Below are 27,371 nucleotides of genomic sequence, written 5' to 3'. Positions count from 1 at the left end.
AACACTTTTTTAAGTCAGATTCCCTAGGTTCAAATTCAGTGATTTTAAGCAAAGTATTAAGAATTGAGGTTTCTGGGGGCTCTGCAAGGCTGATAATCACCCAACAAGGCCACCCCAGAGGTGCTTGGTGCCTAGGGGGACTCTACAGGTGGAGCAGAGTTTGAACTCAGTTCTGTCACCCTTATACCTGAGCTTTCTCACCAGCACCAATGGTGGCCCATTTAAACATAGACAAGTAGAAGTACATTTGTGTTCTCATTGAGGTTTCGATATAAATAAGTGATGCGTGGGTGTTAGGCTTAGCATGGTAAGTGTTCAATAAAAGTAAGTCAGTGATAATCATTTGTAGTATGCCTGTTGAGAGGCATAATTAGCGGGCTTGAATTTTTCATTGTTAACTCATGAAATCTATACTTACCTATCAAGAGTGATAAAATATAATTTTTCTTAGATTACAATAAAATAATGCCAAGTATTATTATTTTTAAATGTACTAATATCAGGTCACAGTCCTCCGTTGTTCATCGATTTGTTCGAACGGGCCCAGTAACGTCTCCATCATGAGACTTGTTGTTACTGTGTTTTGGCATAGCAAATACGTCACGGGTAGCTTGCCAGGCTCTGCCGTGTGGGCGAGATACTCTCAGTAGCTTGCCGGGCTTTCCAAGAGGGGCGGAGGAATTGAACTCGGGTCGGCCATGTTCGCCGCTTGTAAGACAAACGCCCTACCGCTGTGCTATTGCTCCAGCCCTAAATGTAAAGGTAAATAGCAATAGCACAGCGGTAGGGCGTTCGCCTTACAAGCGGCCAACATGGCCGACCGGAGTTCGATTCCTCCGCCCCTCTCGGAGAGCCCGGCAAGCTACCGAGAGTATTCGATATGCCAGACACAGTAACAACAAAGTCTCCAATGGAGACGTTACTGGGCCCGCTCGAGCCCTAAATGTACTAATATAAAAACTGAAATTAAGTTCAGATCCTTTCAAACATTTTACAGAATAAATGCCAGTGTTTTACCTTTTCTTTCACTAATCTTATGTTCCTTTCATATGTGTGCATGTGTACATATGTAGAGGAAATCAGTGCATTTTTATTTGAATAACAGACCTTCACGTGTGTATGTGTGTGTGTGTGTGTGTGCATGTATATGTGTGTGGTGGCAGCAGCAGCCGGGGTGGGGGGGGGGCAGTAACATACCAGGCTCTGCTCAGGGCTTAACTCTTGGTTGTGCTCAGGTGGCTAGATGAGATGGTAGGTGTTGGCCTCGTGCAAGGCAAACACTTTAACCACTATACTACCTCTCCAACCCGCCCTAGTTTTGGGGGCACTGCTAATGAATTGTACATGTATTGCAGAACTTAATGCATTATAGCTCCTCCTTAGTAACCATCTTGACAAAACAAAGGCATTAGTTTTTTTTTCTTTTTTATCTATTTTTTATATCAGAAATTTTTAATACTTGCAGGCTGATTAAATTTATTACTCATACCTACATAAAAGTAGGTTTGTGGTTAGAAAATCTTTTTTTTTCTTTTTTTATTAGTTAAACACCATGAGGTACAGTTATAGGCTTACAAATTTTGTGCTTGGGTTTCAGTTATACAATGATCAAGTGCCCATCCCTCCACCAGTGCCCGTCATCCATCACCACGGGTCCCAGCATCCCCCCCACCCCCAATTCCCCCCCCCCATCCCATCCTGCCTCTGTAGCAGGGTATTCCCCCTTGTTCTCTCTCTCTTCTTTTGGGTACTGTGTTTTGCAAGAGAGGCATTGAGTGGCAATCATGTTTGGTCTATAGACTACTTTTAGCATGCTTCTCCCACCCTGGGAGGGTCCTCACAACACCCTTCATTTGGTGCTCTCTTCTCTCTCTCTCTTCTCAAAGGCATTAGTTTTATGTTGCACTTTAGGAAACAGAAATCAAGGGCTTAAGTTCAGACGCTAATAAGCTTTAGACTCACATCATTAAAACCCTCTTTTAGAGTTGGTGTTCTTTTCCTTGATGACATATATTTTATGAATCTAGAATGAATGGCCTAAGGAAAAGGCTTGTTGATACATTCACTGACCACTAATGATTTGGGTGTCCAGACCTACTGTTATTACTAGCATATTTCACATTCGCAAATAAGAATTTTTTTGAATTAAGATTTTTACTCGTGTATGATATTATACAGTTACAGAAAAATTTAAAAGTATATAATTATACACCATATAAGATAAGGTACTGATAAATATGTACCCTTCACATAATACATACAAACAAAACCATGCTGGGGAAGTGGGACAATTGCAAGGAATATGCTTGGTGATAAATTCCGTACTATTACCTTTATTGGGTTTAGTAATCAGATTTTAAAAAATGGAGAAAGAGTAGCCCTTAAGAAAAACTTTTTTGGCCAGTTTAATGTTAAAACAATTAACATGGGTCCAGAGGGGGAAAATGTCTCCTGCTGTTCAGATAAGTGTAAAAGGTCAGCAAAACATAATAGCAGTTTGTTCCTTAAAATGGATGCTATGGAGGAATGCTACAGATTCCTATGCTAATTCAATACCATTAAAATCTCCTCATGACAAGCATCATGATGAAAATATTCGTTCCCCTGTTAGGCAGTATATTTTTTGAATAATAGATGGATCTGATAAACTGAGAACTTATTTTTTCACCCTATCCCTTACTAAACACTTTTTTTTTGAGGGGAGTTTATAGGAGGTCAAACATAAGCAACTACTGTCTGTTGTTCAAAGTCAAGTACATTGTTGAATTAAAACAGACATAACCTCCACTCTCTTAACATAGGTACTCAGAAGATACTTACTGTTAAACCTAGAGTGATCATTCTTAGTACCTCCTCTCCTAATACTTGGTTTATTTTATTTTTATTTTGCTATTTTTAGGCCTTTTTATAACATACCATTATAAATTATTATGAAATGAGTTGGGCTGGAGTGATAGCACAGCAGTAGGGCGTTTGCCTTCCACACGGCTGGCCCGGCCAAGCTGGGTTCAGTTCCTCTGCCCCTCTCGGAGAGCCCGGCAAGCTACCGAGAGTATCTCCCCCACATGGCAAAGCCTGGCAAGCTACCCGTGAGGCATTCGATATGCCAAACACAGTAACAACAAGTTGCACAATGGAGACGTTACTGGGCCCACTCAAAAGTGCTATTTTTGATGGACTGAATTTCCATTTGCCTCTTAAAACTCAGACAATTTATTTATAATAAAGGAATTCCCTCCCCATAATTCATTTTCTGGGATGCAGAATATAATGATATCTCTTTTCATGAACAAAATCCCTTTTGGGCCCCCAAAGGATGGATTTTTAGTTCATATTCTAATACATCAGACTTCACTTAAGTGTGTGCTTTAAAATATGCTTTATTATGAACCTGATCTTGTTGAAATACATTTAAATTAATTAAATGTAAATATTAGCCCTAATTTAAATGTTCACTGTTGAATATTATTTTATTCTTTATTTTGTCATGATTCTCTAATTGAAGATTGTCTTGTAGTAAAAAGGAGAAACTTTTTATCTGACAGTTTAGAAGTTAAGCCTCAAATTTAGGAGAACATTTGCTTTCTGATTGCTCTTATTTCTTCCTTAAATCCTTGAAAATAATTGATTTCATTGATGGCTCTGGTGGCGGCTATCAGTGTACTACTCCGCAACTCTAAAACAATAGTTTCTGTGTTAAACTAGGGTGCCTTGATTTAAAAAAGAAAACAAAACAGAACTGAGATGGTATGATCATGATGCATGGTTCATTGAGAACTATTCAGCTCACATGATAAAATGAAATTGGAATCCATTCGTTTCACTTAGGGTCCCAGCAGGAAATAAGCAGCCTGCTCAGAGGTATAATTAAAGATTTAATGCTTTAATGTAACTGTAATGCAATGCTGGGAGTGAAGGCAGGCAGACGTAAGCAAACCACAAATGATAATGAAGTACCCAGAGAGCAGGAAGCTCATTACTTTCAGGCCCGGTGGTGCAAGGATTCAGCGTGTGTCACTGGAAGTTAACAGGAGGGCAGGCCCCTCTTTGACAGGGGCCCAGATTGCTTGGAAAGAAAGCCACGGCCAATCTGTGACCCAGTGGGTTCAGTCAGGAAAGTGTCTACTTGGTCTCTCATTCCCTTGTTCTTTGATCTCTTCCTGGACACTTCCCTTTGACTCAGTCCACCCTGGAGCTGGCATGCATGGTCACCTGGTCAGTGCTCTCTCTGGAGGCCTGTCATCTTGCTGACCCAAAGCAGTGTCCTGGAGAATGGGGAAGAGGCAACTAAGTATGTCCCCGTAGTCTTAATATATCACTGTATCACTGTATCACTGTCATGCCATTTTTCATCGATTTGCTCGAGTGGACGCCATTAACATCTCCATTCATCCCAGCCCTGAGATTTTAGCATTCTCTCCTTACTCGTCCTTCCCAATGGTTATTGGAGGCTCTTTCAGGGTCAGGGGAATGAGAACCATGACTGTTGCTGCTTTGGGCATATCAAATACGCCACAGGGAGCTTGCCAGGTGCTGCCGTGCAGGCGGGATACTCCAGGTAGCTTGTCGGGCTCTCCAAGAGGGACGGCGAATGTATATAAGAGAACACAAGCAAGCATGTTAAAACCAAACACATATGTGCTGCTTTAGGTACATCAGTGGGCTAGACTACAAGAGGTCATGGCCGTGCGCTTCTGGGAGCTTTGTTTTATAGTCTCTGGATCTTGGCCATTGATGAGATTACATGGTGCTGGGGGCAGTTTGTGGATGTGACTGCCAAGCTACTGGAAAATGGGGGATCTGGTTGGAGAAGGCCCAGTCCCGATCTGAGCAGGCTTGGAGATCTCAGCCCCAGGTCCCACATACCTGTGTTCCTCTGCTGGTTCCTTCATGCGTGAAGCTCATCCCAACGTGTGGAGAGTGGCCTTGAGCATGGCTGTGGCTGGGTTCTGTCTGGAGGTTTTCAGCTGTCGGGGTTCTGCTTGGGGCGGGAACGGAAACTCAACCCTTCCCCCTCCAAGGGGCCCCGGTGTAGAGAGCCTGTCACTGGGGCAGGAGACTCCTAATGATGACCTTAGGAGTTTTAATGCATAGGACCTAAAACTTCAGTTGGCCCTCAAGAAGGAGCTGGTGCGGGCTGAGAAGAATGCCTCTTCTTCCAGGTCCTACAGGCTCTGCTAGCTGTGCAGTCTCTGCTTGTTCCACATTATTCTGGGCTGCAATATAACTGTGTTCATATAACAGGGCTGTTTTTTTTCTTTAAAAAAATAATCTGTTCTGTGTATGCTATAATTTACTGAGCACCATGTCTTGAATTTTTTATTGAATCCAGGATATTTCTCTTTGACTTAGTTTTTCCTCTCAGGGATGCCTGATTTCCCCCTTTATTCTGAGAGGCCTTCATGAGTGTGTTGAACTGTGCAGTTCTCTCCTTAACCGCATCACTCTCTGTCTCCTTCAGTGTTGTGGTACCTCAGCAATGTGCAGTGCTCTGGCCAATTTACTTCAGGGAGAGACATCACTTTCTGACTGCGGTCAAGCTTCACAAAGTGAAGGCATTGTTTTTCATACATATTAACTTATCTGTTTTCCTCAGCAGTCCCTAGTCTTGTTATGTTTTGGGGAGGTGAATATCACCACCAGTGATATTCAGAGGCCATTCCTGGCATCGTGTTGGGGGTTTGAGTGACCATGTGGTACCGGGGGTTGAACCTTGTGCAAAAACCCCTCGTGTAAAGCATGCTTTATAGTCTTCTGGCAACCTCCCCCACCCTTCTAAACATTGTTTTATTTCCATTCCTGTGCCATGGATTTACTTTGCTCTTTTTTGTTTGCTTATAATGCTGTAAATTAAATGATGACCTTAGGATATTTGATAAAAATATGTGTGAGACAAGGGTGAGAAGTGTCCAGGATGGTATGATAGGGCTAGAAGTTGAATTTTAAATCAGGGCAGGGTGATAGTTTGGAGATATATCTACCTCTCCCTAATCAAAAGATAACAAAGGTGGTAAAATGTTATTTTAGGGAGGGAGAAAGGAGCACTTCAGGCCATGGTTGGGGGACCTTAGGGTGATGGGAATTGAAGGTGGAACACGCCAAGCATGGACCCCAGCCCTTTGGGTCATTTTCCAGGCCCCATGGCATGAGTTTTTCACTGATTTCTTGACTGACTCTTGTCTTCGTGTTCACTCAGATTCGAAGCCAGAGCAAAGCCTCCGGGTCTGGACTCTGTGAGGGAGATGAAGTGGTTTCTATTAATGGAAACCCCTGCGCAGACCTCACCTACCCAGAAGTCATCAAGCTCATGGAGAGCGTGACGGACTCTCTCCAAATGCTCGTCAAAAGGTACAAAAGATGCTTTGGACTATACATTTTCTCTTGAAGCTAGGTGGGAACAGCTATAGCTTTTATAGCATAAGTTGTCATTCAGAGGGAAGTTGGAGGTGCTTTGTAGAGGTGTTATTAAGCTACAGAGTTTGAAAAATAGCAGTTCTGCTCAACTGAATTTTCTGGTTAGATGAGAACATCTTTGAACATCATTGATTTAAAATCTTCTCTGAAAATATGATTTATTTGTTTATTGGTTTGGGAGGCATACCTTGTGGTACTCAGGGGACCATATGGGGTGTTGAGGATCAAATATGGTTCAGTCAGGTACAAGGCAAGAGTACGCTCTTTCTGGAATCTAAAAATATTAAGTATTTTAGATTGAAAAAATAGTATGATGGACCCAAGCACAAAAATTTGTAAGCTACAACTGTACCTCATGGTGTTTCACTAATAAAAATTTAAAAATAAATAAAGTAAAAGTAAAGTAAAGGCCCTCCTGTTGATCATCGATTTGCTCTAGCGGGCCCAGTAACATCTCCATTGGAGACTTTGTTGTTACTGTGTCTGGCATATCGAATACTCTCGGTAGCTTGCCGGACTCTCTGAGAGGGGTGGAGGAATCGAACTCGGGTCGGCCATGTTGGCCACTTGTAAGGCAAAAGCCCTACCGCTGTGCTATCGCTCCAGCCTCGAGCAAAAAGAAATAAATAAAAAAATTTTTAAAAATGTATGTTGGAAACAATTTAGTACTTATAAATCAAGACTTTGTGAATATGGTTCACTAAGTTATAATTCCAAGACTCAAAGATGAATTAAAGATGTTAAAGCATTGCACAGTACAATAGTTTTTATAGAAAGAGAAAGTCTAAGACAAGTCAATTCCTTAAAGGCAGTCCAATTTCTGTGATTATAGGAACACTACTTGAGTATGGGCAGAAGCAGATGGTGACAATGAAGGTTTTGGACTCAAGTTAAAGTCACTTGACAATTTGATCTATCCAGATACCACCCCCCCACACACCCTATTTATTTATTTATTTATTTTTAAAAAATTATTTATTTCTACTTTTGGGGTCACACCAGCGATGCTCAGGGGTTACTCCTGGCTCTGCACTCAGGAATTATTCCTGGTGGTGCTCAAGGGACCGTATGGGTTGCTGGGAATCGAACCCAGGTTAGGCCACATGCAAGGCAAACACCTTACCCACTGGGCTATTGCTCCAGCCCCCACCTCTGCACTTTAGAACTAAAGTGCAATGCTCAGTAGAATCCATTCTTATGAGGCTGTAGGTGCAAGTCTTATTACCACAATATTCATGCAGAATATTTCATTCATAAGAAATATTCTTATTACCTATACAAATATTCAAACTTTAAACATAAAAACAAATAAAAACATCCATGAGGGCAAGTGGAAAAATCCATAATGTCAGCATTTTTAGTGTGCAAATCACAATATAGCCCCTACTAATTGCAGGTAAGGCCCTGGCTGTGCTATTGTAAAACATGCAGAGAAAAAAGCTCTGACTTGATGGAGAATAACTGTCAGGAGGGAAAGTATCTCATCTGGACTCTACCTTCTGGGCCTTATTCTGATGCAATGCTGCGTGCAGTCAGATTCCTCTGATAATCAACATGATCAGTTCCTATAGCCCAAAGGTTTTGAAAATAGAAGGAAATCTAGCATTACTCTTATTATCTCAGAGTTGGACTGTCAGTGGTTAACTTAATGGGGCAGATACATTTATTTCTTCTTTAATGATGCATGTTTTATAATGCACAGTTACTTCAATTTTTTAAAAAAAATATTTGCTCATCAAGTCCAGTGTTGAAACCCTTAGAGTCCTACTTATGCTATTTGCTTTTGAAATACAACTGGAGTGCTGCCAAGTGCAGTGTTCCAGCCAGTGCCATTACCTTGTATAAATCTCTGAGCTATTTGAAGATTTCTATCTCTAGGAGATGTGCTCACATCCCCAAATGAGGTAAACCTTTTCTGGTGTATTTCCTTTTCCTTTTTTAGTATCTTCAATAAGTTAATGAGGCCAGTTTCTTTGAAACACACTCATGCTCTGGGACATCCCCGACGAGTTCTTGTGTTTTGTTGCTTTTGCTGTTACTTTTGCTTTGGGGGGCCATACCCGGCAGAGCTCAGGGGTTCCTCCTAGTTCTGCACTCAGGAATTACTTCCAGAGGTGCTTGGGGATCAGGTGGAATGCTGTGTATTAAAGCTGCTTGGCCACATGCAAGATAAATGCCCTACCTGCTGTACTATCTTGCTGGTCCTAGGTTTTGTTTAAATTTTGATGTTATCATTGGAAAAGCATTAGTGATTTAAAGCTGAGACATAAAGACAAATTTGCATTCAGAACTAAATGACCAATGTCTGCGCACCTTTAAATGACTGGAATATGATATAATTCATTTTCTTTCAAGTATTTAACAGTTAGGGCTTGGGAAATCACTCAACTTGCTGAGAGCAAGTTCTGCAGGCAGAAGCCCCAGATCCTAACCCCTGTTTTGTGTGATCTATCAAGCAACTGAACCAGGAGTTGGCCTCCATAAACCACTAGGTATGACCCAAAAGCCTCATACAGAAACACATTTTCAGTTATTGATTGATGAAATTAAAAAATTCAATCTCAGAAAAAAAAGTTCAATCTCAGAATTAGCCCATAGTCGTCGTCGTCATCACCATCATCATCATCATCATCATCATCACCATCACCATCACCATCACCACTCTCTAGATGCTGGACTTGGTTTTCTTTGATTTTTATATTTCTCTTACTCATAACAGTCATCTGTCACTGAAGGATAAGTATTTTACTTTTCCTGGTCTACTTCCCAGAGACAGTTGGGTCAGAGTTTCTTAAAATATGCCTTTAAAATGGGCCAAGGCTTAGGGCTGGAGAGTTAGTACAGGAGGCAGACTGTTGCCTGATATGCAGCTGACCAGGGTTCGATCCCTGCAACACCCCTGTGGTCCTCTGAACCTCTCCAGAAGTGATCTAAGAAAGTGGTCTTTGAGCACAGAGCCAGGAATAAGTCCTGAGCACTGTCAGGCATGGTCCAAAAGGTAGGGGGAAAGGAAAAAGGCCAAGGTTGTATAGCTCAGTGGTACATAATATATTTTTGAATGTTTGATGAAGTCCTGAGTTCAATGTCCAGAACCACCACAAATAATAAAGACTCCTTTAACATTAAGTCTCTGTTAACTTAAACTTTATTAAAATGATAAGGTAAAATATTTTGTAATCATCACAAATAAATTGTGGAATATGTGTGTAGATAGAACGGAAATGAATGTTTTAAGATTAAAGACCTCTAGCTCTAGTGTTTCTATGAATTTTTATCCCTTATTTATATCCATTTAACCAAGGCTACTAATAGAGGTTGGAACATTTACCTAACAATTTGCCTTCTCTATAGTTTGTAATGCTGGAATAAATTCAAGCTACTCTCTTCTTAGCATCGTAATTGGTTGCTAACATAATTTGAAGTGATTTAATCTACTTCCATCCTCAGGCTTCCTAAATTAAAGCTCTCTGACCTTTTATTACCCTCAAATTCAGTTGCATAGAGTGTATTTATCATTTTATATGCAAGAAAGATCTAATTTGCTGCCATTATGTTTTTAAAATATTGGGTAATACTGTTTTCTGTAATACCAGAAACCTTTACAGATTACTTGCAGAGAAAGCTGCATTTCATTTGTTCCTTAGTTTGTTTTTGTTTTGCTAACTGCATTTGAAAATAAAGTTAGTAGTAATTATTATGAAAATTGTTCTAAATTCTACCATCAAACAAATTCTAAGGTAAATTTCCCTGGTAGAGTAGAAATAGGAGCTTCTTTCCTTCAACTGATGATCCTACGTAAATTAGCATGAATTTTGAGAGAGCAAAAAGGAACAAAGAGCGTTTTTGCTGTTTTTTAAAGAACAAACCTTATAAATATAAAAAATAAAGGTATCTCCTACACCTGTTCTGTTAATGATATTCTAAAAGAAACTGAAAGTTTTAGAGTTTTAACAGGAAGTTTTTAATCTGTAAATTGACAGTGGGTTGATTTTTGTCTTTTGTTTTTGTTTTGTTTTGTTTTTGAAAACTCAAATCTACAAAACCAACCAGTTAGGGTAAAAATCCAAAAGACTATGGGGGCACAGCTCTGGAATCTTTCACTGAGCGAAAACAGAGCAGTCTGACTTCAGAACTCCTAAACGGAAAATGCTCTACGATACAGGTTCAAACAGAAGAAAAGGAGAGATCTCAGATTATAAATACCCCATGACTCAATGATTCATTGCAGCATGGAATGGATTTCTCTTTACACAAGAGTACTGGGCTGGGGTCCACCTATTACAAAACACATAATCACTGGAGCTTTAAAAACAGCTTCTGCTTCATTCTTTTCAAGAAAGCACAGTCTCTAAAAACAATACTTGAATTATCTGTGTATTAATATTGAACTGCCAGATCTGTTTATGTGACTTTATAATGTCCACATCTAAACTCGGCCAATAAAGCATTGAAATGTTTTGTCTTACTATTAAGAGCACATTATTACTTTTTTTTGAAGCACCCAAATAATTACAAATAGAAGGTATCATGTTGTCATAAACCTGCAGTGCTTTTTAAAAAGTCAAAAGGGCTTAGGATCTATAATCATTTGTAAGCACTTTGGCTTTGCTTTAAAGAGAAGTATATTTGGAAGATCTTTAAGTGCCTAATAGTATTATAAACAAGTTGCCCAATTCATTTTTTCAGATATGTTGCAGTTGACATTTAAGAGGGAAATCTTTTTACTGTATCATGTATTAGGCATCAGAAAATAAAAGTGTCAGGAAGTTCTTTGGCAGGTGTGGCACATTCAGATTTAACTGTCTGGGATGATGTTTCTGTGTGCAGATCTCCGAGTGGGATAAATGAGACTTTGATCCCTGAAGCTGAAAACCAAAACCACAAGCTTCTCACCCGTGAGGGGTGCGTGGAAAGTACCACCCTGCAGATTCGACCGGCCACAGGCAGCCAATGCAAAGAGTTCTCCAGCAGCCCGGCCCCCCACAGAATCCCCGTGGCCGAGGACGGAGAGAGTGGTCCAGACTGCTCGGGAAGTGTAAAAGAAGACCCAGCCTCCCCTGGGGCTCCCCACACAGTGGAATTCCGCAGAGGATGCTTAGCAGAGGAGACTGTCCTAAGCGGGGAGGTGCAAGCAGGGCTGCCTGAGTCTCCGGTTGAATTCCAGTTGTCCCTTCCGCAGGAGAGGCACGAGGGCTCCAGTGCCCCAGGGGAGGCTCCCCTCGAAGCCGAAAAATCTCAGTCTCCTGACCCAACTCCCCCCTTCCAGCATGACAGTGCTGCCCCACTCCAGCCAGTGCCTGCCGAGGAGCCCCGGGGCCTTTCCCTGAGATCCAGCAAGACAATCCAGCTCTCCAGTGGCCTGGACTTGACAGCAATCCCGGACAGGGAAGCAGGCAACGTGGGGCTGTCCCGAGTGGACGTGCTCCTCAACTGCTCTGCCAGGCAGCAGACGGAAGGGTACAGGCTCCAGGCAGGAAAGGGGTGTGTGGACTCTCCAGGGGAAGGAGGGCAGTCCGAAGCACCTCCTTCTCTGGTATCCTTTGCAGTCTCCTCAGAAGGCACCGAGCAGGGGGACGAGCCCCACTCGGAAAGGGATCACAGCAGACCTCACAAGCACAGAGCGCGCCACGCACGTAAGTCCTGCCTGAGAGCCACCGGGGGGCTGTAGCAAGGGACTTGGGCATTTGGGGCATTTACTGCTGCGTCCCCTGCATGGATCTTTCATTTGCAATAATTTTTTTCTTAGCTATTTGATTTGCTCTCTTAAAGAAAATATTTATGAATGCATGAACTAGCAAATGTAAAATTGTGAAGAATACCAACTTCTGCATCAGAAGCAGTACATTTAATTTTTGTTGTAGATATAAATGCTTTTAATTTGCTTGCTTTTATCTTCCCCAATGGCACAGGAGCTGTTAAGGCAAATATTATTGTTCATGTGCCGGTTTGATTTTTCCCTGGGTGCTGTAATATTTCATGTTAAAATAACATCTGAGAGTACCCCCGATTTATATGTCAGAAACTGTTGCATTCGCTACCGTGAGTGGGTCTTCAAAACTCAGGCTCCACCACTGATACTCAAAGCAGACCCTCTTTTGGAGAGTAGAAAAAGTCATTGTGCAGCTTGATGATGCTTGCAGAAGTGAGTTTGACAGACAAGGGCATATGGAATACAGAGCAGTTACATGATCCTCACCGTTTTGTAAGACTTCACTCGACTACAAGCGTTCCATCTACCTTCTAGACACAGAAGTCAGACTCTGGGTCCATGTGTAGACACTTAAATGTCTCTAAACCTAAAATGTGTTTAAATTCAAGGGATTTTAATGGCATTTTTTTTTCTGTTACTCAGGAAAGCAATCATAGAAAGGAGAGTTAGAATAAAGAATGGCCGTTAGGTTTTATGACTTTCATTATTTTTTAAATGTCCCTTTATTTATTAAAAATTTTTTGAATTTTACTTGATAATACAGATACTAAAAGGTAAAATCACTTGAGTGTACGACTGATACTTACCAGCAATGAACGCAGTAACTCAAATTGGTATCCAAAGTGCTATAGACCTGAAGCTTACTGGAGCCTAAAAACTGATATTACTTTAATAAGAATTTATTTTCAGGCTGTAGAAATAACTCAAAGGGCTGATCACATACTTTGCGTGCAGGAAACCGCAGCTTGATCCCTGGGTGTGCATGGTCCCCTGGGCCACTGAGCTGGGCGTGACCCCTGAGCATAGAGCCAAGAGTAGCCCCTGAGCACTTCTGGGTGTCACTCATAATAATAATAATAATAAAAGAATAAAGTTTGAAAAAACTTACTTAATATTTTTGAATGAGTGGAGATAGTCCAAATGACTAGTGTGCATGCTTTGTCTGCAGACGGCCCAAGTTTGAGCCCTGGCACGCATGGGAGCACCACCAAGCTCCTAGCCAGGAGTCGCCCCAAATGCTGCCAGATGTGACCCAAACACCGAAAAATAAACCAAGCAAAACACCACAACCAACAACCAATTTGAACAAAAGAAATATGCCAAACTTGTAGATGTCTTTTAATTTAGAAAAGGGAGTGAGAACCCGCCCTCCCACCCCGACATCACATACCATGCCTCTCACCCATTGTAATTCCTTTCCAAGCATATTTTTAGCACAACCATTTGTAGCTGTATTGGCACGCGCTGCTAATCATTCCTTGTACATGAAGCATCTGTACGCATCCTCACATTTATAGCATATTAGACACGTGTGGGAAGCAGCACTCACATACTTCATATGCCGCCAGTGAAGTCAGCAGCGCCGTGCAACTGTGACTGTCAGTTTCATCAGTTGTATAACACTAATCAGAAAGGAATCACCTTCAGGGACACAAAACCAACTTTTCATTCGTTTTCTCTAGATATATATTGATCCTAATTTTTTTTTTTTTTTTGCTTTTTGGGTCACACCTGGCGATGCACAGGGGTTACTCCTGGCTCTGCACTCAGGAGTTACTCCTGGTGGTGCTCAGGGAACCATATGGGATGCTGGGAATCAAACCCGGGTCAGCCGCGTGCAAGGCAAATGCCCTACCCTCTGTGCTATCTCTCCAGCCCTGATCCTAATTTTGTTTTAAGAAATAATTTCTCTGATTGCATTTTATCTTAAAAAAAATACTAAGTCTGATGTCTTCCAGTGACAGCAACACCTCATTTTCAAGCATAAAATAGAGCAAGATTTTTCAGAAATTTTTATTTGTTTTGAGGCGTTTAGAAATTGTGTGTGATCCATGATAATACAATTTGTGGATGTACAATTAAGTAGTTACCAACTCATTTTTAACAATACAAATATAATTTAAAATTTAAATGGAAATTGTATTTTTGAACTCTTGAATATTTTAAAATGTGTAATTTCTGTGTAAGGTTTTTACCTGTAATTTTTTTACCAGTGATATAATTTTTTAAATTTCCCCATTATTTGCAATTATTCTTTCTATATCTAAAGTGCTATTATTTCCAAAATTGGGATATATATATAAAAATCCTTATACAAACAATAGTGCAGCTAAGATTTCTTGTACATATTCACAATGATCTAATATTCTGACTTATTGTTATTGATTCAATACCTTCAATTAGCATTCATCCAGTGTTAAAAAATTCATGAAAATTAAAGTAGATATGAACAAACTTTGAGGGGGTGTCAGAGTTTTAAAAAGGAATTTAATTATTTAAATTCATTACATTCAAGCATTTAGGCACTTGACATTTCCTCACCTTGCAGTTTGTTTGCTTTTTATTTTTGGCAACACCCACTGGTGCTCAGGGATCACTCACAGTGATGCTTAGGGGACCACAGGGTGCAGGAGCAGAACCCTGAAAAGTTCACGCTCCAGTCCTCTGACCTACTCTCTGGCCTTTGGTTTTGGTTTCTGGCTTAGGGAGCCTTGCAGCAGTGTGAGGGGTCTCCCAGGGAGCAAGGCAGGTCCTGTGGGACTGGGAAGAAAACTTGGGGTCTTGTCCATGCCAGGCTGTATTCTTGGAGCTTCGTTCTGCTTTTCAAAATACCCATATTGGCTTTTTGTTGCCCTAATATGGAGTAACACGGTAGACCTTGTTTTTCAGAAAGGACTATGTCCTTAAATTATTTTCTTTTCAATTTTGATTGCATCTCGGTTACTGACGTTCACTGAGCAGTGCTTAATGCTGAAATGTAAGGCTGTTTTAGGAGACAAATTATGAAACATTCCAGTCAGCATATAGAAAAAGATTCTCGTGAGCAAGTGAAACAGAGATTCCCAGAGTTCTCTCCCTATTGTTGTATGTTACTAGTGGAGGAAAATCATTGAAGCAATAAGATTTCTCCAGAATTCAGTAGCTTTGCTTTGCATGCTGAAGACCTGTTCAACAAGGGTCACGCCCAAGCACACAGCTGGCAGTGGCCCCCAAGCAGAACCAGATGGGGCCCAAAATTACAAATCATAATTCGGTGGCTTCTTGTGCCCATATCATCTTTCCACAGAGCCGGGGATTCTGGGTGCTCCAGAGTCCACTTGAATACATTCCTCAGTGTCACTTTTGTTCTTTCCCTTAGGGCTCCGGAGGAGTGAAAGCCTATCGGAAAAGCAGGTGAAAGAAGCCAAATCTAAATGCAAAAGTATCGCTCTCCTGCTAACAGATGCCCCGAACCCCAACTCCAAGGGGGTGTTGATGTTTAAGAAGCGGCGGCGCAGGGCCAGGAAGTACACCCTCATCAGCTACGGGACAGGGGAGCTCGACCGAGGGGCGGGCGGGGAGGAGGAGGAGGAAGGCGACCCCGAGGCCATCTCTGAAGTGGCCTTCCTGGGTGCCAGCGAGTCGGAGGTGGACGAGGAGCTCCTCTCGGACACCGAGGGCAGCAGACCCGTTGTGAACTTCGACTGGGATTCTGGACTGGTGGACATCGAGAAGAAGCTGAACCGAGGAGACAGAATGGAGACGCTGCCGGACACCGCAGGCAAGGGGGCCCTCATGTTCGCCAAGAGGAGGGAGAGGATGGATCAGATCACAGCCCAACAAGAAGAGGAAAGGGGGGGCGGCATGCCCGAGGTTGCCCCGCCCGATGGCTTGAGAACCCTGACTTCTTACCAGAGGAAGGAGGAGCAGGCCGTGAGCATGCAGAGCTCCGTGAGCAAAAGCTACATTGAGGTGACACCGGGGCTGGGCCACGTGCCGCAACAGAATGGCTTGAGTGGGCTGCCCGAGACCCCAGAAGCCCACCGGATGATGCCCATGAACAGAACGGCCAAACCCTTCCCGGGGTCCGGACACCAGGCAGCGACCCCCTTCTCTCCCACCCGAAACGTGACAAGTCCCGTTGCTGGCTTTCCTGCCCCTCCGCCTTATTCTGCAGTCACCCCTCCTCCTCCAGAGGCCTTCTCCCGAGGAGTATCGAGTCCCACCGGTGGCCCAGCACCGCCACCTCCATGGCCGCAGCCTGCTCCCTGGTCCCAGCTGGCCTTCTACGACGCCCCCGAGCGCATTGCTTCCCGGGATGAGAGGATCGCAGTGCCAGCCAAGAGAACGGGCATCCTGCAGGAAGCCAAGAGGAGAAGCACTACCAAACCCATGTTCACATTTAAGGAGCCCAAAGTGAGCCCCAACCCCGAGCTCCTGTCGCTGCTGCAGAATGCAGAAGGTAAGCGGGGTGCCGGAGCCGGCACCGACTCGGGACCTGAAGAAGACTACCTGAGTTTGGGCGCTGAGGCTTGCAACTTCATGCAGGGTGCCTCTGCTAAACAGAAGACCCCGCCACCCGTGGCCCCGAAACCTGCAGTAAGGTCATCCCCTTCCCAGCCACCGACTCCAGTCTCTCCGGTCTGGGCGCCAGGAGGAGCCTCTACCCAGCCTCCAGCCTTCCCCACGCCCAGCCCCTCGCAGGGCACCGTGGTCTCCTCTATCAAAGTCACCCAGCCTTCCTACCCTCCGGCCAGGCCCGCGAGCGTCCAGAACCTGGCAGGTCCCTTCCCGGTCCAGAGGGCGGCAGTGGCCAGTCAGAATTACATACCCAAGCCATCAACTGGTCCCACCCCAACAGCAAACACTACTGCTTATGCCGGGTCAGTGGGACCATCCAACGAGCTTCCAGGAATGAGCGGGAAAGGAGCCCAGCTCTTTGCCAAGCGGCAGTCCAGGATGGAGAAGTATGTGGTTGATTCTGACACAGTGCAGGCGCATGCGGCCCGGGCTCAGTCTCCCACCCCGTCGCTTCCTGCCAGCTGGAAGTACTCGTCCAATGTCCGGGCACCTCCTCCCATGGCCTACAACCCCATCCACTCTCCCTCCTACCCACTGGCTGCTCTCAAATCACAGGCCTCAGGCCCACAAGCCGCCAAAACGAGCAAGAAAAAGGGCAAAAAGCCCCTCAATGCTTTGGATGTCATGAAGCACCAACCATATCAGCTCAACGCATCCTTGTTCACTTTCCAGCCACCTGATGCCAAGGATAGCCTCCCCCAGAAGTCAACTGTTAAGATCAGTTCCGTGCCGGCCATGACCATGAAGCAAGCCCTTCCTCCCCGGCCCCTGAGTGCTAGCTCACCCACTAACGCGCAGGCCTCATCCGTGTACTCTGTTCCAGCCTATAGCTCCCAGCCTGCCTACTTTGCAGAGGCCAGCTCCCCAGCCAGCGCCTCCCCGGTGCCCGTGGGCCTTCCCACGTCTCCCAAGCAAGGATCAGCCTCACCATCTTATTTTGTGGCACCGAGACCGAAGTTCTCAGCCAAGAAAAGCGGTGTCACAGTTCAGGTGTGGAAACCGTCAGTGGTGGAAGAGTAATGTGGTAGCTTATTGCCCTCTTTGCCTGAACTCAATTGTTTGCAGTGTTACTTGAGTCCCTGAAAATGCCTAGTGAGTCCTCAGCTTACTTAACTTCAGATGTCACCTCCCATTCTGGGTCCAAGGAGCGTAATCTTTTTTTTTTTAATGAGTCAAAAATCTAACTCAGGTTGCCTTTTAAAAAGACCTATCTACCTTCCTTGCACACTCCAAAAACCCCAGGGCACCCCCAATACACATGTGCGACTGTGATAAGTAAGCAGGAGATGTAGGATTTATATTTGAACCACAAGAAAGATGGTGATCAGTGTTATCAAACATTAGGACATAGCCTTTATGTAACAGAGCAGTTATGCTTATATGGTACAGCTCCAAGTGTAGTGAAAATGTGACGTGCATGGACTGGAATTGCTTTGTTACAGCCTATGTTAGCTCAGACATAAGAACTCTGTGGAGGAAAGGACACAGCTCTGGTCCGTCACCCTCAACCACACATTTGCTGTCTCAGCAAAGATGCCCCTGAGATTACTGGACATGAATTGTCTTTAGGGAAGTGGAGCAGAACGAAGGGGTGTTCATAATTCCTGCACACTTGTTTTGCATTTGCTTCCTTGCCAGGGATTTTACCTATTTTAATTGACTTCAGTAAAGCTGAAAGAGCAAGCAGGGCGATTATGCTGAGAGACTAGTTCCATCCTCCTTCCTTCCTGACGTAAGAAACTGAGAAAATCTCCAGTTGCCAGTGATGCCGGAGGTTCGCTTACCTCAGTGGAGGCGAGTGGTAGAGCCGAGCAAGAAGGCATCATGTCTAGGAAAGTAGCAGGCTGCAGGGAAGGTAGTCCTGAGGGCTGTTTCTGACACAGGAACCCCATGCACGTGGAGGCTCAGATCACCTGATGAGTAGATGCGCTTGGGAACCACCTCACAGCTTTCTTTTCTTGTGTTTGTTTTGCTTTTTGAGGACTGCTTCTCACACTATTCATTGAAATGATCTTTTTGCATCTTTACTTGATTATTTATATTTGATGGACCAGGAGGATTCAGGCCAGGTTACCTTGTAAATTTGGAATGGTCCCACACTGTGTGGTCATCCAGCTGGCTAAGAAGTTATCCATGCCATTGACAGTAACCCTGAAGACCTTTCTTATATCTATCTTAAGTCCAAGTCTGACCAACCGTGGAAAATAGTCAATGTAGAGATCCACAAAGCAATTTGACAGCTCCAAGGAAAGCTATCAACAAAATACAGGAGATATGTTCAGAGACTTCTCATAAAAGTTGGCCTGGTTTGAGGGTACATGGTACTACTATTTTAGCCCTCCGAAAATATCTGTATTCCTGTTCTTTTTTTTCTGCTGTCACTGTCAATCTGCTATGTATTTTTCACTGTCCTATTAAAATATTACTTCTGTATCTGTTCATGCCTTATTTTACAAAAATCCCCCCGTGTAAGCTGTTCTGACCTGTCATTTTCCTGACATTTCTATTGCTCCCCAAACATCTGAGTTTTCTCTTTGTGAGCTTATCCATTTCTGTTTGTTGTAAAATTGCAAGCTGTAGGTGTTTCTAAAACATAACACTAAGAGGAGAATTAAGTCAGCTACAGAACAATGGAGCCAATTCTTTGACTTTTGTTCTGGCAAACCTGCCATTGCCTTTAGTGGCAATTTACCTAGAGGTTACAACAGGATGTGCTGGGTCTCTTATTTGCCTTTTTGGGAAATCAATTAGGAAGATTAATTCAGGATAAAGGAAAAAGCAGTCTCCCCATTATATAACACTATTGTTTGTATCACTTGTTCCCTGCAAAGGAAATCCATTGAAGCTGTGTATTTTGCATTCTTTTCTCATAGAACAACCAAAAAAGGCTCTTGAGGTGAAGCAGGAAAGGAGATCGTTTTTATAACTTTGCATTCTTAACATAGTGTTTAAAGAACAGCATGAATTAGAGGAAAGATAATGCAACACAAGGCTCTTTATGTGAGGTCATCAGTTCAAAAGTAGCCTGAGCTGGTAATGACCCAGAAGTATCCCCAGTTGCCAGTGGTTTGTGGTGGATAGGAACCAGAAGTGTTTTCAGCCTGTTTCCTCTTGGACAGGTGACAGTCTTAACAGAGCGCTGTTTAGAGTTGGTGACTAAAGACACAACTAGCCTGACTGGGACTGTCACTTGGGTTCCCCAAAAGCCAGGCATTCAAGGCATCACAGCAGGGACTGGGATCTGGTGTCAGAGGTGTCATCTTGAACCATCGAGTCCCACATTCTGGGGTGGGGGTTTTCCTCCAAAATTGTGCCCCTCCAAGTCTAACCTTCCCCTGATATGAGGGTCCCAGGGGAGATGGAAGGACCTATGCCAGATCCCGGGGGGAGGGGCAGCATAGACACTTGACCCTTGTTTGCCATCTGAACCGTATCGCCTCTCCAGTGGGAAAGGTGGAAATGACGTCAGCATGCCAGGTGGAGTGTTAGACCTCCTGACTTCAGCTTCCCTCCCGTCAGTCACAATGACATTTTGGGGGCTATTGCTTTTGTTGTGGTGACAGATACTTGCCTTGTTGGTGGGCTGGTCATAAACTTGGAGGAGGCACTTTTGTTTATAATCTTCAGCACCCTGCCCCCTCCCTTGTCCTTTGTCAGCTTAATTTCTAGGCAAAGTCATGTCTTATGTTTTCAAGGGGGAGCAGGGCCATATCCAGTAGTGCCCAGGGGCTCCTCCTAACTCAGTGCTCAGTGCTCTCTGCGGTGCTCGGCGGGGTCATGCAGTGCATCAAACTGCATCGACACTCCAGCTCGTGGAGCTACCTCTCTGGCCCGAAGACAAGTTTCCTCATCCACACCACAGCAACAATCAGTTTCTGAGCAACGATCAGTTTCAAAATGTTCTTTGATGCCTTAAGTACTTTCTCCTGGGGGTGAGGGGTACCACTGCATAATTTACACTCACTGGAACAGAAAATAAAATGCAACTAAACACCGACACTGACTGACTGCAGGACCTTAGGCATACTTCTTTCTATAAGTTTCCAGCTTGATAATGCCTCCCTGCACACCGCACACCTTTCCTTTCTGGTATGAGTGCTGTGTTCCTGTTGGCATGAACAGTGTGCCTTCTCTCAGAGGAAGGGTGCTGTGTGAATAAGACAGTGCATTCCCCTCAGTGCAACTGCCAACGGCCTGTAGTCTTTTTTTTTTTTAAATATATGGTGGAACTTGTTTATTACACATAAATTATACAGAAATACACACGTAGATAACTTCTATAGGCATTTTTTTTCAAAAGGGACTGACCACCATAAAATTAAATACTATTAAAATTTACTTTCTTTCACACAATATGGATTTCTGTTCTGGTTGATTATTATACAGGATAAAAATTTTGAAGGATGACAGGAGGCCGTGTCTCTAATGTCTCCACGGGCCTGCTCCTGCATTCTTCCTCTACATTATTCTCCTCCTGTCCCCCTTGCTAGTCTCTCCATGCTCCATCTTGCTGTCCTGGTCTCTGCACTCTCTCTCTCTCTCTCTCTCTCTCTCTCTCTCTCTCTCTCTCTCTCACACACACACACACACACAAACACACACACACATCTTTCAATCTTTCATCTCTCTCTCTCTCTCTCTCTCTCTCTCTCTCTCTCTCTCTCTCTCATCTCTCCTCAACTCCTCACATTGGGGGTAGCCACCACACCCAGTCAGGTAGCACAATCAACATATCAAAAGCCCTTGCCTATCAGGCTCAAGGGAGGGAAATACCACCTAGGGGTGTTTCTCCTCTCCTTCCTCATAACTTAATTAACATCTTAATTAACATCTTAATTAAAATCTTAATCCTACTCCTTAACATTAGTTATTTTGTATGGGCACAATAAGAGATACATTGAGCCTGTAGGGTGACTCTCCTGGAGATATCTCGCTACAGATCTCAGACTACAGTGCTCAGGCCGGATTAATCATTCCTAACCCAGCAGGGTCCAAATCTAGTTATTACTTTTTGGATCATGACAGAAGTTGTCCGTGACCATGCTCTTAACTTATAGTTAAGTATTATGGCACTTTGGCCTGGCCCATTTCGATGCCAGGATAGCTCACCACTTGCCCTGGGTCCATCCAGTCCCTCATCAGGACCCTGCTTTTAGAGTGCTAGGAAGTAAGGGCAACTGAGGCTTAAACCGAGAGAACAGATGTCCAGGAGGTAATATTATCTGGAGTCAATTAACTCCCAAGTTACAAAAGCATAGCATTAACTGTCTTCCTGTGTCTATACCAAAAGGACAATTAACTATGCAAAGGACTTAAGGAGGAGAAAAAAACAATATTTACAGGTCAGCAGAGTCTGATCAGGAAGCAAAGGTAATTGACAGGTTGAGGAAGCAGAGCACATAGAAAGAAGTTAAAAATAAACACAGAGGAATGTGAGCACTGTGATGGGAGTAACTCAATAAACCTAAGCTCCCTGTGGCAAGGCAGAAAGGAAAAACCAGTGTTATCCTACAAGTTATAAGGACAGGAAACTGCCAGGACGCACATTCTGAGGGTGAGTTTCCACACTCAGTTGCTATTTTGTTGGTACCTTTGGCCCAACCGTAAAAGATTTGTTGGAGTCTTGGTCCTCCCAAAGAAGCCATGGTTTCGGAAAGCAAAGGGTTTCCAGAGGGAAGCAGTGCTCAGAGATCTGATTTTCTTCATTTGTTTTGGAAGTTTTTGTGGGTTCATGAGAAATATTTGTAAACTCTGAGAGCCCACATTATTATATTCCCAGAAGCACTGATCCCTCTTGGTCTCCTGTCTCCTTATCACTGGGCTCAAGGGGACACGAAGACTCAGGTCACACTTCAGCAATGCTGAGTTCATCAACAAGTATTCTGGGAAAGAGCAGAATTGAATTCTTTCTTAGACTTCCCACCATGGTTGGCCAAGGGCCATAAAGCAAACTGATAAATTCCCACAGGACCCAAACACCCGGCTTAAAGAGCAAAATTGCAAAAAAAAAAAAAAAAAAGACAAAAAGAAACAGTTCCTGTTTCTTCCTGTTTGTTTTCTTTTAATGGCACACCCGTCAGACCAGTGAAAACTAGCCTTCAGAAGGAAGCCTCCAGTAAGAACTGTCCTTTCTTTGATGTTAACCAGGTACCAGGTACAGCCAGTTTTTCAGTTTAAAAAAAAATTATGTTTCTACAGTATATGTATGTGAACTATAAATTACAATTTTGTACTTATAAATCACAGAACTAACTACTCAGAAGCAACTGAGTAAAGATAAGTTTAAAATTATCCAGTCTCAGGGACCAGGGAGAGACAGCAGAGGTTAGGAACACATGCCACTTAGTCCATATAGGATCCTGAGCATCACCAGGTGTGGCCTGTGGGGCCCCAAGAACTGCTGGGGTGCCCCTGGTGGTCCCTCAAACTCAGGGCCCAAGCAGCACCCCATCCTTTGGCTCCACAATCAGCCATCCAGTCTGGTGGTCTGAGTATTAGTAGAGGTGGTCTCCAGGCAACTGAGCAATGCATTTTTACACACACACACACACACACACACACACACACACACACACACACGATCCTGGCAGACATTTCTCAGATTTCTAGTTTTCTCAAAGGTTTGCTTGCTTGTAATAAAATACATCATATGTATAGAGAGAAACCTACGCTTCTCTCTGCATAGAATATTAAAAAAAAATGGGGGGGGGAATCTAAATATAAAACTCCTCATATGTGTCGCTCTGTTTACTTGTTCCTGACTTGCTTATCTATATTTTGTGTTTGTTCACTGGTTAAATACATAGAAATGATCTGAAGGGGCTGGGCCTATAATGCAGAGGACAGGAGCCCTGGGTCTGAACCCTGGCACCACGTGGTCCCCAGAGAACTGTCAGGGGTTGCTCCCAAGCATCAGTAAGAGCGCTTCCTCCCACAAATTATCAGCAGGCCAGGGACATAGCTTAAAGGGCAGAGCACAGGCTTAGCATGTCCAAGGCCCTGGATTCGATCTCCTATACTCTGTATTCCTCAAGCATGACTGGGTGTGGCGCTAGTGTCCTCTGAGTTCCACCACCCCTAGCACTGAACATCAGGCCCATAGTGCCAGACCAGATACTCCCAAGAATTGCCCTGAAACCCCCAGCACTGCTAAACATGGCTACTATACAAAATAATCACAAGGACACCCTTGCCCACCTATGTGACACGTAAAAATAATATTCAAGTGAAGGCAACTTTGAAATATATCAGGGAAGAATCCTGCTTTCACAATCCTTCCTCCTGAGCGCCTTACTAACTAGCAATAGTTTGTTTATGGGCAGAGCAATCAAAGACTTGTAGTTGACTCTGAGTGGAAAAAAGAAGGAACACAACAAAAGTTTTAGGGGGAAATGGGGGGGGGGGGAGTAGGAAATATTCTTCTAAGAGCAGATTTTAAAGAGCAAAGTATTGTAATTTTCAGGAGCCACTTTAGAAATCAGAGCATTTTCAGTGTCTTTATTTGGTAGAATAATCTGTTCTAAAGGCCTAAATCATGATGACACGGATGGAACAGAAACATTTTAACCACCTGGAGACCTGAGGAAAAGACAGGCCATGGGAAGGAGGTGGATATTAAAAGTTTCTATATAAGCCTTTTTAACCCACAGGACTTATGAGATGGGTACCAGCACTATCCCCAGGTTTTAGGTTATCGGTCTTAGGAGGCACAGAGGCTGGATAACTTGCCCGAAATTGCACTGTGTGTGGATGTAGCGCTGTCGATCCCAAGCACTGTCAGGGTTGTTCTGGTTTTCTCAGCTTTGCAGAGCCCAGATGGAACCACATTGTTGGACCTTCACATTGAACTGCCAGCCCAAGGAGCTGAGCGGTCACCAAGAGTGGGCCTATGATGCTAGAGCAACACCTGGGACACCAGGGGGACAAAAATAAATCCTCTAAAACTATGGTAGCATCATAGATGTGAAGACGCATTTCAGAAAAAGAAGTATCTGTTTTATAGGAAAATGATTATGATGATAAAGTGATTAAGCAGTGATAATATTTTTTTTTATTAGAGTTCTCCAAATTCTTTTTTTTTCCCTTTTGGATGACAAGGTGATACCCATGAGTAACAGGGAGTGCCTTCTTAAAACAATAAAATAAAACCAAAGTCTCTATGTAAAAAGAAAATCTCCCTTTGGCTTTGTGCCACTCTGTACCCCAGGGAACTTTTTAAATAAGTTTTGAGTCAGTACTTCCCGTGACTTGTTAGTAAATCAATTATATCTTGAGATATTTAAACAGAAATGATTCTAAAGAGAATACTGGCCGAGAAAAGCACACATTTTTAGCGTGTTTCTTAAAATACCCTTAAATACTCTTAAAAAGTAATTGTCACTGGAACTGGAATGTCAAGTTCCCGAAGTCCCTCTCAGCTGGGCACGCATCCATGCTGGACATGTATGAGGCTTTCCCTAGAAAACTTCTGGCTAATTTTGTCAAAGTCTTCCCAGCATGAACTATTTGCACTTAGGGCTTTTTTGAGTGTCCCCCACCCCTCAGCCCCTCCCTTCGCCCCCAGATAATGATAACTTATTGAGTTTTTAAAAGAGTATTATTTTTGAACATCTCTCCTGAGAAAGTAATAAATTTCAAGCATGGGTCTTGAAAACTCCAAGAGAAGGAAATGTGCTCTTGGAAAAAGCCCTCATTAGAATTGCAGAGCTTCCATCTTTTCATTAAAGTGCAGGGGCCAGAGGCTGAGTAGATGGTGTACAAAGCTGGAATGCAAACTTGGGGTGCACGGGTCCAGCCCTGCACCGCCGGCCTCCGACCACGGCTGGTGAGCTACTCCCTAAATAATATAAATAAAACAAGTTTATATTTTAAAAAGCATTAACAGCAGAGCACATGCTTTACATGCAAGAGTCCTAGGCTCAGTTATTGGCACCTCATGCCCTGTAAGCACTGCCAGGAGGGGTCCTGAGGACTACCGGTGTGGCCTCAAAATAAAAGCCAACAAACATTTAAAACCAGGGACCAGTGAGAAAGGCATGCCGGGCTTACTGAAGGTCCCAGATTGGATTCCTGGCACCACGTGCCCTCCCACAACCCCTGACTGAACTGCCAGGCTCAAAGAACTATTAATACTAAGTATTGCTAGCAGTAGCTCTTGTCTCCTGCACAGTCCCTCGGAAACTCTCCTCAGCCCCCCCAAATAAACACAATGCAAAGAAGAAAAATTTAGTCACTAATGTAGTGAGAGTTAAGAAAGCTTAGTCTAGTCTAATAGTATTTAAAATACTTAGTAGTCATCCCAAAATAAAGTATAGAGTAGGTATAAAAAAATCCCACTTTCCTGATGAGAAGAAAACAGTGGTTTGAAATGCAAAGAAACTTATCTACACTGTTGGGTTTAACACCCGGGACCTAAAGTGAAGCTCCCAAACTAGATGAGAAATGCCACAGATGAGAGAGTCCTGAGAGAGCACTTTCTAAGGTGGGCTCTACCTGCCACGCTTAGAAATGACTACAAAGTTCCCTTCCACCTTCCAAATTAAAGTAAACAACATTGAGAAACTGTAGAGTTTGCTAACCCCAGTGACACATTCGTCACTAAGTGCAGGAATGCTATTGCTATTATTCCCGTGTCTATCTGCTTAAATCTCGACCTATAGGAAGGTGTCTAATAGTTACCAGGGAATGCACCCAGGATGCCTGAGACCAAGCGCTCTGGCACTTCCAGCTAACTCCTGTGCTCTGTGACCACCAGTGCTGTAATAGTTTATACCGGCTGTTTGAAGCAGAAAGAATGGTGATGAGGAGTGAAGTCCGCCTTTCAGCAACAACAACCAGAAAAATATCCTTCCCCCACCCACATTTTTTTTTTATTAAAAAGTAAAAGATGGGAATTCGTTCAGGGGAAGCAAAGGGTGATCGTTTCCTTTCTTTTCTTTTCTTTTCTTTTTTTTTTTTTTTTGGCTTTTTGGGTCATATCCAGCAATTCTTAGGGGTTACTCCTGGCTCTGTGCTCAGGAATTACTCCTGATAATGCTTGGGGGACTATATGGGATACCGAGGTTTGAACCTGGGTCAGCCGCATTTAAGATAAGTGCCCTACCCGCTGTACTATTGCTCCGGCCTTGTGATCATTTCTTAAGTTAATTCCAAGCTAACTTGCAGGAACACCAAGCATCCGAGCTACATTTTGTAATGAAGGAGATCAGACTGCCTCAAACTCCCAGGCCCGGCTCTTGCTAGTTGGGAGATTTTAGGGAAAAGTCACATACTCTCTGTGCCTCAGTCTCCTCAGCAGAAAGATGAAGAGATCCTGGCAAGTTGTGAAGAGTAAATGAATAGGTACCTGGACATAGCAAACATTAATACTGCAAAGAGCCACCATATCAAAAACATCCAAGCAAGGAGAAACACACACAAAGCAGAGGCAAAATCTGTATACATCTCACATAGACATAAGAGATTGATTTCTGGACTCTTCAAGAGACCTTGTGTACATCTGTATTTTTCTGCATTCAGTTCATCATTGCATATTTTTTCTTTTTTGTCTTTATCCACTGACTAGCGTTGCCATCATGGGTATGCAGAGATGGGACTGGGACTCTGTAGAGATTGATTCACTGTATTCTTAGTTTATTTGGGTGTTTATCTCAGGAGCCACACCCAGCGATGCTCGGGAATACTCCTG

The 27,371-nt window shown here is 43.4% G+C and overlaps 1 protein-coding gene across 2 annotated transcripts in view; it reads left to right on the top strand.

Annotated features, from left to right (window-relative positions):
- SYNPO2 (synaptopodin 2) overlaps positions 1 to 27,371 on the top strand; it is a 185,871-nt gene that overhangs the window by 140,105 nt on the left and 18,395 nt on the right. Inside the window, exons 2-4 of one of the 2 annotated variants that reach the window (XM_056116935.1) lie at positions 6,197 to 6,348; positions 11,242 to 12,047; positions 15,483 to 17,674. In XM_056116935.1, the coding sequence (XP_055972910.1) occupies positions 6,197 to 6,348; positions 11,242 to 12,047; positions 15,483 to 17,674 (3,150 nt within the window). Of the gene's footprint in view, positions 1 to 6,196; positions 6,349 to 11,241; positions 12,048 to 15,482; positions 19,118 to 27,371 lie in introns of those variants that run through there. The other variant, XM_056116934.1, reaches the window with a different exon arrangement.

This window comes from Sorex fumeus, unplaced genomic scaffold, assembly GCF_029834395.1.
Source record: "Sorex fumeus unplaced genomic scaffold, SorFum_2.1 ptg000033l, whole genome shotgun sequence".
NCBI classification, from domain to species: domain Eukaryota; kingdom Metazoa; phylum Chordata; class Mammalia; order Eulipotyphla; family Soricidae; genus Sorex; species Sorex fumeus.
The sequence above is the reverse complement of the archived record's forward strand: the minus strand, read 5'-3'. Positions and strand labels throughout refer to the sequence as shown.